We start from the raw sequence: 12,585 nt of genomic DNA, 5'->3' as shown, positions 1-12,585 counted from the left end.
TAAGAGAAAGCATGATCTCTTTTGTGTTCCGAGATGCTTCGCATGAATTCTCTGGTTAGGAATATGTCTGTTATGAACAATTGTCATTACCAACGAACTTTGGTAGACTAGATCCCTCATTGTAACATACAAGGATCTCATTACCTGTTTTTCCCTAACAAGACAAAGGTATCAATAAATTGTCCCGGGTTGAGTCCTAAATTGGATTTGGTTGAAGGTCTTGTCTCTATTCAAGATAACTGCGAATTGCATGCAGACACGATTTCCACCATTTCTAATACCCTTAATACAATGCATATAACCGAGGACACCTACATTTCAACCTTCAACTTCACATTGCCTGAAAACTCTCCTCCCTTGAAAATTAAGAGAAGACCATTGTCAAGATCTCCCTCAAATGATTTACATATACTACCAATCCTTATCATACCCTTACTTTCAGTGTTAGTGGCAGCACTGATTGCCTTTGTTGTATTCCGGAGATTGGCTCTGTCAAAGCAAATCAACCATGTAACCGCTTAATTCAATGCCTTATATATATTGAGATGCATGTTATTCACATTTATAGGTATTATGTTTATGTATTATTCCCAATTTATTGCATGAATGATGTATTTTGGAGGGTAGATTAACAATTAGCTTATTCTAGAAATATATTAGCAAGCCCTGTAAGAGGGAAATAAGAAATTGGTCGGGACGACCAAGGGTAGCTGCCGAGCCCTGTAAGAGGCCGGTAGTTGTACGAATGTAAATGAGCCTGCCTGCTCGCCTGTTGTTTTGATAACATTGAGGTGACGCTATGTCTATGTAAACACACCGACGGTGGTGACTGTTTTATAATCGATGATGTAATCAAAACTCTGTAAGCGCAGGTTAGCTTCGTTTGACTAATGCTGAGGTAAACAATTTTGCTAGTGGCATTGTAATGGCTTTCCGGGTTGGTGCAAGGTGGAGAAGGAGAAAAAAACTATTGGTGCATGAATTCAAAGTCACGCCCATAAGGAGTGACATTTATTTGAAAAGTCACTGGAGATTGGATTAGAAAAATTAGTGACGTCAGACGAAGGTAGCTTAGCGTAGAGAGCGGATCAAAGACGATCTAAGACGAGCCCGAGAGAGATCTAGAGAGACGATCTAGGGAGACCAGACGATCGAGAGAGACGATGTAGAGACGAGAGAAGAGATCCTGAGTGTAACAAGAAGGTGAAATTACAGTGAAAGAAGAAAGAAAATTCACCACCCTTTTATTAACCCAAAGGATGAGCAACAGGCACGGGCTAGAAAATAGTGAGACTACAGGAAATACAAGGCATGCCTAGAGGAACTTGAATATTTAGTGAAACTCACGTAAAGAAGGCAAGGGGCCTTGAGACGAGTGGTATTACAAGTCAAATATACGTGTATGGTCGACGACCGACAGCGGTGGTGACAGTGGTGACAAGGGTGGTGCCACACGCGCACACACACACACACATAACACACACACACACACACAAACACACACACACACAAACGCACACACACACACACACACACACACACACACACACACACACACACACACACACACACACACACACACACACACACATATATAAATATATATATATATATATATATATATATATATATAATATATATATATGTAAGATAGTGACGATGAGGAATTTTTTGGATTCAGTGGGTATGAAAAAATAATTTTCAGTAGAATTATAGATATAGAGATGGAAATGAGACTTATAAGGGAATCGTGGAAGCAAGAGACTAACGATCTATGGAGTGTGGATCAAGAAATAAGGTGAGTGACTTAAAAAGGTAGATACTGAAATAAATGAAGAGGTAAGTGCACTAAAAATGAACTGGCCGAGTTAAAATGTGAAAAATGAGAGGTGGAAAAATAATGATAACGCTAACAGTACAAAAAAAAAAAGAAAATAACAAATAAAAGTAATGACTGAAAAAAAGAAAAAAAGAAACATAGGAGAGGATGATTTACAACAACTCAGGAATGAATGGAAGAAAGACCAAGAAAAAGATAAGGTAATTTTTAAAGAAGTAGTTAATCAATGAATGCAGGACAATGCAGAGAATGCAGTTGTTAAGGTAATTAAAGAGAAAAATCTAATAAGAGATACAATGAACAAAAAAGTGTATAGCAGTATATGGTCTAAAGAACAAAACATAACCTAAATTGAAGATAGTGACATGAAAATCAGAAATTTTGTAATGATTTGTGTGCCCCCAAAAACGGGGGTCTTGGAGAGAGAGAGAGAGCTTATTCTAAAATGTTAGATGATACGAGAAGTGGATCAATATGTCCCAAAGCAAAAACAGGAAAAAGTGTATATTAAATGCTGGTCAAACAGAAGGTGTAGCGAAGCGAAAAATAGAAGCGATAAAGCTTGGAAAAGACAGAAAAGAAAAAACTAAAAAGTGGCAAATATATGTTAATCAAAAGATGGAATGTGTAAAAATACGCAGGGAAGAAAAAAGAAATAGTGAAAAAAGACATAAGAGAAAAATGTAAGGATCAGCCAAAAGTATTCTATAGATATGTGAACTGTAAACTAAAAACCCAACAGGAAATAGTGTTACGTCAAGGGAATATGGAATACACAAAAGATACAGAAATAGCAGAAGTCATGAGCAAAACACTTCAAGTCGGTTTTCACTAGAGAAAATATACAACATCGGGATGAAGGGAGAGAAGTAAACCCCCCACCCCCCATGAGGGAAATAATAATAACAAGGAAAGAAATAATGGACAAAATAATGGCCCTTGATGTCAAGAAATCGCGCGGCCCGGATGAATTTGCAAACTGGATATTAAAAGAATGTAAAGAAGAACTAATAGACAAAATATATAACATAATAAGTTGCTCACTCAAAGAAGGAAAAATACCAAGAGCGGGCGAATTAAACGGATATTTTTCCATGATTTTCTTCACGAAATCTTCCACAACGTGGTTCTCTAAGGTACACCAGAGGACTCCCGTCGGGAATACTAAATTTGGGTGCTATGTCAGTTCTGCAATGACGTCATGATTTCTTTAGTCCAATGATCTTTAATGTTATATTTAAAAACCTCGTGAAGTAATTGAATTTTCTCCTCCACCCTTTCTCCAATCAGATCCGCCGTTACAATCTCGCATGCAATATTGCTTACTCAAGCAATCTCGATTTCACTGCACATAGTTTACATATTGTTACATCAGCATAAACATGAACATTATAAAGTAATGAAATTAGGTACCTCATCGACGAGCAGCTTACACTTTCCCAGTTTCGCCTTTATCCACATTAACCTTGAAGAAACCTCCTTCCAATCCACCACACCGCTTACCCCATCTCTTCACTTACTAGTATAGCCACCCCTTCTCTCCCTCGTCCTCTCTTCACTATTGACACCTTCCCAACTACACTCCCAAACTCCAACTCGCCCCTCCCTTTCAACTTAGTTTTACTCAATGCCAACACATCCATCTTTATTCTCATAAACATACTGCTTATCTCTTCCCCTTTACTCTTATCTGTACCACATCCACGCACATTAGAAGACCCAAACCTTAGAGTTCTGGTTGGAAAAATCATCCCAGACCATGTTATGCATTTTTTAATGTCCCCTTTGGGGCCACAGAAAGTAGGATGCCTAGTCCTACCCGCGTCCCGCTTTTGTCGCCTTTTACTACTCAAGTAGGAAGACTTGGTGGCAGTATTCTTTTCCCCCACCACAAAAGGTTCGGCGAAAAAAGCAAATTAGCATTCAGAGAAGTGGTACAAGACAGTATTAAGAGTGGAGGGACAGCAAAACGGAAGAACAGTCACCGTATAATAAAGTAGCATAGTTTTCTCTATGAAACAGATATTTCCTCTATCACAGACAAAATTATGTGTGGCTTTGGTCCGAAGGGGCGCCCCATATACACCCTAAAATATCAGTTGTATGCTACTGAGGAGCTTTTAACTCCACAATGACATGGAGCCAATACCCCAGACGAGGAATAACATGCAGCCAGTACCCCAGACGGGGTGCTAGATTACATCACAATTAATTTTACATTTGACAAGGCAACAGGTCTGACAGGGCCCTAGCCTAATTGGGATAATACTTTACCTAGTAGAAATAAGAATTACTCTTTACTCACTATTTCTTATATTTCCGTTTTTGCACCTTGTAAAATGAATATAACCTTCCCATTTTTAACATGATTAATCCTTACCACAACCAAGAAAATCACGGGTAGAGTAAAAAATTACTTACAGCTAATGAGCAGATAGTGGGAGACATGTGTTAGCTCAACTGTAGTAAACCAATTTATGACTGCCTGGTAAGGAGCAAAGAGGCATAGGGAGTGAATCTGTGACATACATTCAAAAAGTTGAATCCATATCCTTCCATAGGAAATGCTCTGTAAATATCCCATAAATCTGTCATACATTGATTCATTTATAGTTCCCTCCAAGTAGTTTGCAAACAAGGAATTCCTTAGTCTAAAATCGCCTAAACCTTAGATACATAACGAGTTAAAATGCAAATTTTCTTCCTGTAAGAAAATTATCCATTTCTAGCTCCAGAGACGAAAACTATAATGTCTAAGTACAACCAGCCTAATCCCCCTAAAAAAAAAAAAATTCTAAGTAAAATTTGGTTCCCAAAAAGGTGTTACAATTTGTTTTTTCTCCAAATTTTGGAATGGTCTGTTCAACCGAAACCTGAAATGTGACTCAAAAATTGGACGCGACAGTACACCCTAATATATATACATACATATATATATATATATATATATATATATATATATATATATATATATATATATATATATATAAGAGAAAACAAATACACCAAAGCTACAAATGCCGTAATTACAAGAAGAAGGACCATTCAGATTAGAAGCAGAAGAGACGAAGTAGAAAGGGTAGAACCAAACAAGCTTATTAATAAAAGGAAGAGATGAGAGAAAAGAAAGAGAAATATGGATGAAATAGAGGAATCTATTCGAAAAGGTAATAGTATTAAAGGGACCGAACGCAAACATGCTTTAGGAAGACAGCAAATAATATTTTTGAAAGATTGAAATGGAGAGGTCATTAAATGTAGAGACAGAATGGTTTAAAAGAGTAGAAGAATTTTACCAAGAGCTTTACTCGTCGAAGACCGTAGTTGAATCAGTAAATTTATCTCTAGACGTTACGAGTGTACCAGAGATTACAAAGGAAGAAGTAGAATTTGCTCTAAAAATATGAGACGGAGAAAAACACCTGGGGAAGATGGTATATCGATAGATCTTTTGAAAGACCCAGGAAAAGAAGTTCATATTAATTTTGCTCAGTTGTACACCCAGTGCATACGTCAAGCAAGCATTCCTGAATCCTGGTGTAATGCTATAGTGATTCTGCTTCATAAAAAATGAGATCAGAAGGTCTTTTGTCACTACAGACCGATTAGCTTGCTATCAATTTTATATAAAGTATTCTCCAAGATCCTCACAAATAGACCAAGTCAAATTTTAGATGGAAACCAACCGAGAGAACAGGCAGGCTTTAGGAGCGGATATTCGACTCTAGATTACTTGCAGGCGATGAACCAACTAATCGAGAAAACGACAGAATACAATACACCTCTTTGTAGATTACGAGAAGGCCTTTGACTCGGTAGAACAAATAGCAATACTTACTCGCTACATAAGCAGGGTACAAACGAACAGATCGTAAGGGTTCTAGAAAAGATTTATGCGAAAGGTACCGCTGTAATTCGACTACGTAAAGGTACAACAAAGATCAAGATCGAGAAAGGAGTACGGCAATTTCTCCCAACTTATTTACAGCTTGCTTGGAAGAGATTTTCAGAAGGTTGAGTTGAGAAGAGAAAGGTTTGATAAATGGGCAGATTTGCGGATTACTTTTTTCATTTCAGAAAGAGCAGAAGACTTGCAAGATATGCTGAGTGATCTGAGCAAGGAAAGTCTCAAAGTAGGTTTAGAAATGAATAAGAGTAAAACCAAAGCAATGTTCAACACGAAAGTTCAAAGTAAAGAGATTATAATCGATGGAGAGAGTCTTGAAGAAGTTCAAGAGTATAATTATTTAGGCCAGATAGTGAAAGTAAACAAAGATCATGATAATGAAATAAAAAGACGTATTACAATTGGTTGGAAAATGTTTGGTAAATATAATAAAATCCTGATAGGTTCTCTACCTTTCTGTTTGAAACGTAAAGTTTACAATCAATGCATTCTGCCAGCAATAATCTATGGGTGTGAGACTTGGAAACTGATGAAGGCGATGGAGACAAAACTAAGGACTGCACGGAGGAGGATGGAGAGATCAATGATGGGAATAACGCTGAGAGATCTAAAGAGAGCAAGTTGGGTGAGAGAGTAAACTAGAGTGAAAGATATTGTGGAGGCGGTAAATGAGAGGAAATGGAATTGGGTAGGCAAGCTAGTGCGAACTGTTGACGAGCGATGGAGCATGTGAGTTACTGAGTGGACGCCGCGAGATGGAAAGAGTGGAAAAGGGAGACCAGACAGAAGGTGGAGATACAAGATTGAGAAGTTTGCAGGTGCGATCGTGTGAATCATGGAATGCTATGCGGGAGGCCTTTGTTCAGCAGTGTACTCAGGCGGCTGATTTGATTGATTGATATATGTAAATATGTATATATATATATATACATATATACATACATACATACATATACCAAGGCTTTTTCCCCCTTCCAAGGTAGGTAGCCAAAAAGGGAAAGGCATAAAAACACTCCCACCCATTTCATCCCTAAATACACTCCACACCCCTCCCACCCTTCCTCTCATCTGAGCACCTCCTGGATGACGGGTCATCCCTGCACCCTGCCCACTGCCCTGGGTCAGAAGCAGTGTCGCAAGACACAGTACATCCACAGCAAGGCCGCTTCATTTAATCGGCGACCCCCCCCTCTCCGTCCCCCTTTGCATATAAGGAGAGGACGGGGAGAAATCCCTTCGGGCTGCGTCAAAATTTACTCACACATACTACCCCACCCCCCACCCCCCCGCCCATTCCTCCTCATGCAGTCACAACATCATCCATATACAACCATTCTCCACTCACCTCTGTCTTCCGTCCTCTCCCTTCCTTCCTCAACAGACATTCCCCTCTTCCCCAAAGCCCCCTTCACCCCATCCATCCACCTCATCCTAGGGCGTCCCCTCATGTTCACTCCCTCCACATCTGCCTTCCATACCTCTTTTACTAGTCTTTCTTCACTCATTCTTTCCATGTGTCCAAACCATCCTAATATTCTTTCATCAACCCTCTCTCCCAAATCCTTTTTCACCCCTGTTCTCCTCCTCACCTCCTCATTTCTCACTCTATCTAGCCTAGTAACCCCCATCATACTTCTCAGACACCTCATCTCAAACACATTCAAACTCCTTCTCTCTTCTTCTCTTATGTTCCACGTTTCTGCCCCATACAGTGCTGTTGGCACAATCACTCCTTCATACAGTCTCCTCTTCGCATCCATTCCCAAATGTCTATTTCTCATTACACTCTTTAAACCACCAAGGCATTTACTCGCTTCTCTCAATCTACATTCTACCTCCACCTTCACTCCACCTTTTCCTGCTACACTTGCACCCAAGTATCTAAAACTATCCACTTCCTCCAGTCGCTCTCCCTTAATGTTCACTTCCAGTCTACTGCCACTTTCACCCCTTGTACATCTCATCACCTTACTTTTACCCACATTTATCTTTAGCTTTCTTCTATCACATACTCTCCCAAACTCTGCCACCAGCTTCCTCAATCCCTCCTCTGACCCTGCCACAAGCGCAGTGTCGTCCGCAAACAACAGCTGGCTCACCTCCCACTTTTCTCCATTTTCTTTAACCATCTCCAATCCCTGACTCACTACCCTAGCATTCACCTCTCGCACCACCCCATCCATGTATAAGTTGAACAGCCAGGGCGACATAACGCATCCTTGACGAAGTCCCACCTTTACTTCAAACCACTCACTCTCTCCATTTCCAATCCTAACACATCCTCTACTACTCACATAAAAACTCTTGACAGCTCCCAGAAGCTTTCCTCCTATCCCATAAATCTGCATAACCTCCCACAGTGCCTTTCTGTCTACCCTATCATAAGCCTTTTCCAGATCCATAAAAGCCCAAAAAACATCCTTCCCCTTTCCTATAGCTTTCTCACATATCTGTCTTACCACAAAGATCTGATCTACACAACCTCTACCCGTCCTAAATCCACACTGTTCCTCACCAATTTACTCCTTCTGTTGCTCTCCTAATCCTCTCAATTAAGATTCTCCCATAAGCCTTCCCTACTACACTCAACAGGCTAATCCCTCTGAAATTACTACATTCACACTTGTCCCCTTTTCCCTTGTAAAGAGGAACTATATAGGCACTACTCCAGTCCTCCGGTACTCTACCCTTTCTCCAGCAAACATTAAATAATCTCACCAACCAGTCCACGATAACTGTACCTCCTTTCTTCAGACATTCTGCATGGCATCCATCCAGACCAGGTGCCTTACCTGCTTTCATCATCTTTACAACTGCCTTCACCTCATCCTTCCTTATTTCTCCTCCATTCTCCTCACTCATCACTCTCATTTTCTTCGTATTTCCCACTGCAGCTATCTTTCCTTCCCTATCCTCCTTCACATTCAGCAACTCCCTAAAATATTCTGCCCATCTTCCCCTCACTGCCATCTCTTCCATTATCAACTCTCCATCTGTACCTTTTACCTTTTCTTCCCTACTTGATTCGCCTCCTCTTCCTCTCTTAATTTCTTTCCAAAACATCTTTTTATTACTTTCAAAATTTTCTGTTATACTCCTACCCCATTTCACATCTGCTCTCCTCTTTGCCTCCTTTACCTTTTGCTTTACTTCTCTTTCCTTTTCTTTGTACGTCTCATATGACTCCCCTGTCCTCTTTTGTAACCAATCTGTGAATGCTCGCTTCTTCTCTTCTACAACCTTCTTTGTTTCCTCATCCCACCATTCACTACCCTTTCTTCTATTTCCCCCTGTCCTTCTTGTTCCACACACCATCCTTGCACACTTTAAGACTCCCTCCTTGAACCATCCCCATTCCTCCTCCACACCCATCTCTGCTCTATCCTTTACTCCCTCCCACTCCTCCTTCAGCTTCTTTTCGTACTCCTTCTCCTTTTCCTTTTCATTCAAGGAGTTCACTCTAAGAACCTCCCTACCTTTTGTCCCTTTCCTCCTTCTCCATCTATCCTCCACTCTCAACTTACCTTCCACCAAAAAATGATCTGATATTCCCCCTCCCTCTCCCCTTAGCACATGTACATCCTTAACTCTTCCTATCATAATCCTATTTACCACTACATAATCCATTAGCGCTCTATCTACCACCCTTCCCTCCACCACCCTCTCCCATGTGTACTTATGCTTGACTTTCTTCCGAAACACTGTATTTGCTATCATCAACTCTCTTTCTAGACACATTTCCACCATCAACTCTCCACTACGATTCTTTCCTGGAACTCCACACTTCCCAACCACTCCATCGATTGGACCATTTCCCACTCTAGCATTAAGGTCTCCCAGTACTATTACATTGACATTTCTTCCTAAACCCTCCCTTTCTTCCATGCTCTTCTCACTGCCCGGCCCATATGCACTTACAAAGACCCACATCTCCTTTCCCAGTTTCACCTTCATCCACATTATCCTTGAGGAAACCTCCTTCCACTCCACTACCCCTTTACCTATCTCCTCACTTACTAGAATAGCCACCCCTTCCCTCCCTCGCCCTCTCTTCACTCCTGATAACCTCCCACTTACACTCCCAAACATACACTCACCCTTCCCTTTCAACTTAGTTTCACTCAAAGCCAACACATCCAACTTTCTTCTCACAAACATACTACCTATCTCTTCCCTTTTACTCTCATCTGTACCACATCCACGCACATTAAAAGACCCAAACCTTAGGGTGCTGGCCCGAGGCCCGCCAGCACCCCTTATGCCTTTTCTTTTTGTTTTAGGAAATTGCCCCTTGGGGCTACAGGGAGAAGGATGCCTAGTCCCTCTCCCCGTCCCTTTCTTCTCGCCTCTTACGATCCAAGTGGGAAAACTTGGTGGCAGTATTCTTTTCCCCCACCACAGGGAATTCCCCCAATCAGAAAGAGAATACTCAGAGAAATGGTACAGGACAGCAACAAGGGGTTGGGGGACAGCATAACGGAGGGACAGTCGTAGTATAAAAGTGTCATCATTTCTCTATGAACAGAATTTCTTCTATCATAGACAAAATGATGTGTGGCTCTGGTCCGTAGGGGCGCCCCATATAGACCCTAAAGTATCGACTGCATGCTACTTTGCCACAATAACAAGCAGCCAATACCCCAGACGGGGTATATATATATATATATATTTGTGTGTGTGTGTGTGTGTGTGTGTGTGTGTGTGTGTGTGTGTATACATACATACATATATATATATATATATATATATATATATATATTGTATATTTCGGGTGCAGATTCTCACTGATACACACTGTGTTAAACACGACAGCATTTTGGCACTGATTAATCTTCTTACTGAGATTTTCATTTCCGGGTTACAATTTTCAACAGAGCTCAATGTTAACAATAAGATCCCTTTCCTCGATGTTTTGGTGGATGCGACTTCTGATAACTTTAAAACTATGGTGTATCGCAAGCACACTGATAGCGGTAAATGCATGAACGGTCTTGATGAATGTTCTCTTAATTATAAGAAAGGCGTTATTAGGGCATATGTCCGGCGGGCAATATCTATTTGTTCCTCTTGGCACATGGTCCATTCAGAGCTTACTTGCCTGCGCCAGATACTAGTGAATAATGGTTACTCTAATCAAGACTTTGATAGTGTTACTAAGGATTTACTAGAGCGCAAGGTAGCTGTGAAAACATCGGACAAAGCCAAGACCGTTAATGTATTTTATCAGAATACTTTTTGTAACTCTTACCGACAAGATGAGAAACAGATAAAAGACATCATACATAGAAATTGTAAGCCAAAGAGGGAGTATGATAATTTAAGAGTAACTATATTCTACGACAACAGCGTACCTGTTCCCTTGTTATGAAAAACAATATGTCTGGCAATGGCGGCATATTATCAAGAACCAATGTTATATATGAATACCGTTGTACTTCTGGGGACTGCGCACCCCGTAATTCTACATACATTGGGTTCACGGCATGCCAACTGAGTAGACGGTTGTCCCTACATTTACAACAAGGAGCAATTAAACAGCACCACCTCCAATACCACCAGGCTGTAATTGATAGGGAGCCGATCGTGATAAACACTAAGATAGCCGCACATTGTACCAAGATAAAGGAATTAAAAATGCTTGAATCCATCTACATAAGGGAAAGAGCTCCAATAATTAACATTCAATCCAACATGATTTCTGCCATCTCGTTATTTAATTCTTCTTCGAGACTTGGAGCCCAACGACAGCAACACCTACCTCCTTCCTCTCCCCCTCCTCCACCTCACCAACCCCCACTTGATCAGTGGGGTGTTCCTGCGAGACGGCCTATCGTACCTGACTCCCCCCCGTTCCCCTTCCCCTCTACGGCGAAGTGTCCGCCTACTCAGAGGGTCAAGACCCTTCCAGCGTTCCCAAGCGGAATATATTTAATCCACGCTGTCTGTACAATAGTGTCAATTGTGTATCATGTAGCTTTGTATAACTGTGACTTAATTCTTGTAAACTATTCTGAACATGACTCCCTGAAGTCGAAACGTCAAATTAAACATGGAAGACTATGGAAGGCTTATGTTTGCCCACCCCCTGAAATGAGATCTACTGTGAGAAAAATTTAAAATCTCAGTAAGAAGATTAATCAGTGCCAAAATGCTGTCGTGTTTAACACAGTGTGTATTAGTGAGAATCTGCACCCGAAATATACAATATATATATATATATATATATATATATATATATATATATACATATACATATACATATACATATACATATACTTATATATGTCTAAACAGAAATGTAGTAGCACATTTGTAAATAACACTCAACAGGCTCCTCACCCCATACGTACCTAACTCATTTTGCCTGTCCTCTGCTACGGATTTCATTGATATCCTCAAATCCCAAGAGAGCTTCAACCACATCGCTTCGATGGATGTAACCAGTCTTTTTACACATGTTCCCATTCAAGAAACTATCGATATTATTATTCAGAAAGTATACCACTCACAAAGGGCTCCCCTCGACATCCCGGAGAACACCCTTCGACAATTACTTCTCGCTTGTACTAAAGAAGTCCCCTTTTACTCACATCGAGGAGACTTGTTCCAACAAATTGATGGAGTGGCTATGGGACCCCCCCTGGGCGTCCTATTTGCTAGTTTTTATATGGGAGCAGTTGAAGAACGTGTATTTGAAAGAACAAAAAGACCTAAGATGTATACTAGATACATTGACGACTATTTCCTCTCCTTCGATGCTCCACAAGACCTTGCTCATCTATTCCAGAAGTTCACGGAAAACTCCGTCTTAAATTTTACTACGGAATCAAGCACAGAT

The 12,585-nt window shown here is 40.6% G+C and overlaps 1 protein-coding gene across 1 annotated transcript in view; it reads left to right on the top strand.

Annotated features, from left to right (window-relative positions):
- Positions 1-1,724: 1,724 nt before the first annotated feature.
- Positions 1,725-12,585, top strand: part of LOC143033133 (uncharacterized) — an 11,116-nt gene continuing 255 nt past the window's right edge. Inside the window, exons 1-2 of the mRNA XM_076198337.1 lie at positions 1,725-1,798; positions 12,078-12,585. The exon at positions 12,078-12,585 is cut by the window's right edge and continues 255 nt beyond it. Coding sequence (XP_076054452.1) covers positions 1,725-1,798; positions 12,078-12,585 — 582 coding nt within the window. The remainder of the gene's footprint in view (positions 1,799-12,077) is intronic.

Source organism: Oratosquilla oratoria, chromosome 15 (genome assembly GCF_046742065.1).
Source record: "Oratosquilla oratoria isolate Oo_2021 chromosome 15, ASM4674206v1, whole genome shotgun sequence".
Classification (NCBI taxonomy): Eukaryota; Metazoa; Arthropoda; class Malacostraca; order Stomatopoda; family Squillidae; genus Oratosquilla; species Oratosquilla oratoria.
Note: the sequence above shows the minus strand (reverse complement) of the source record. Positions and strands in the feature narration are given on the sequence as shown.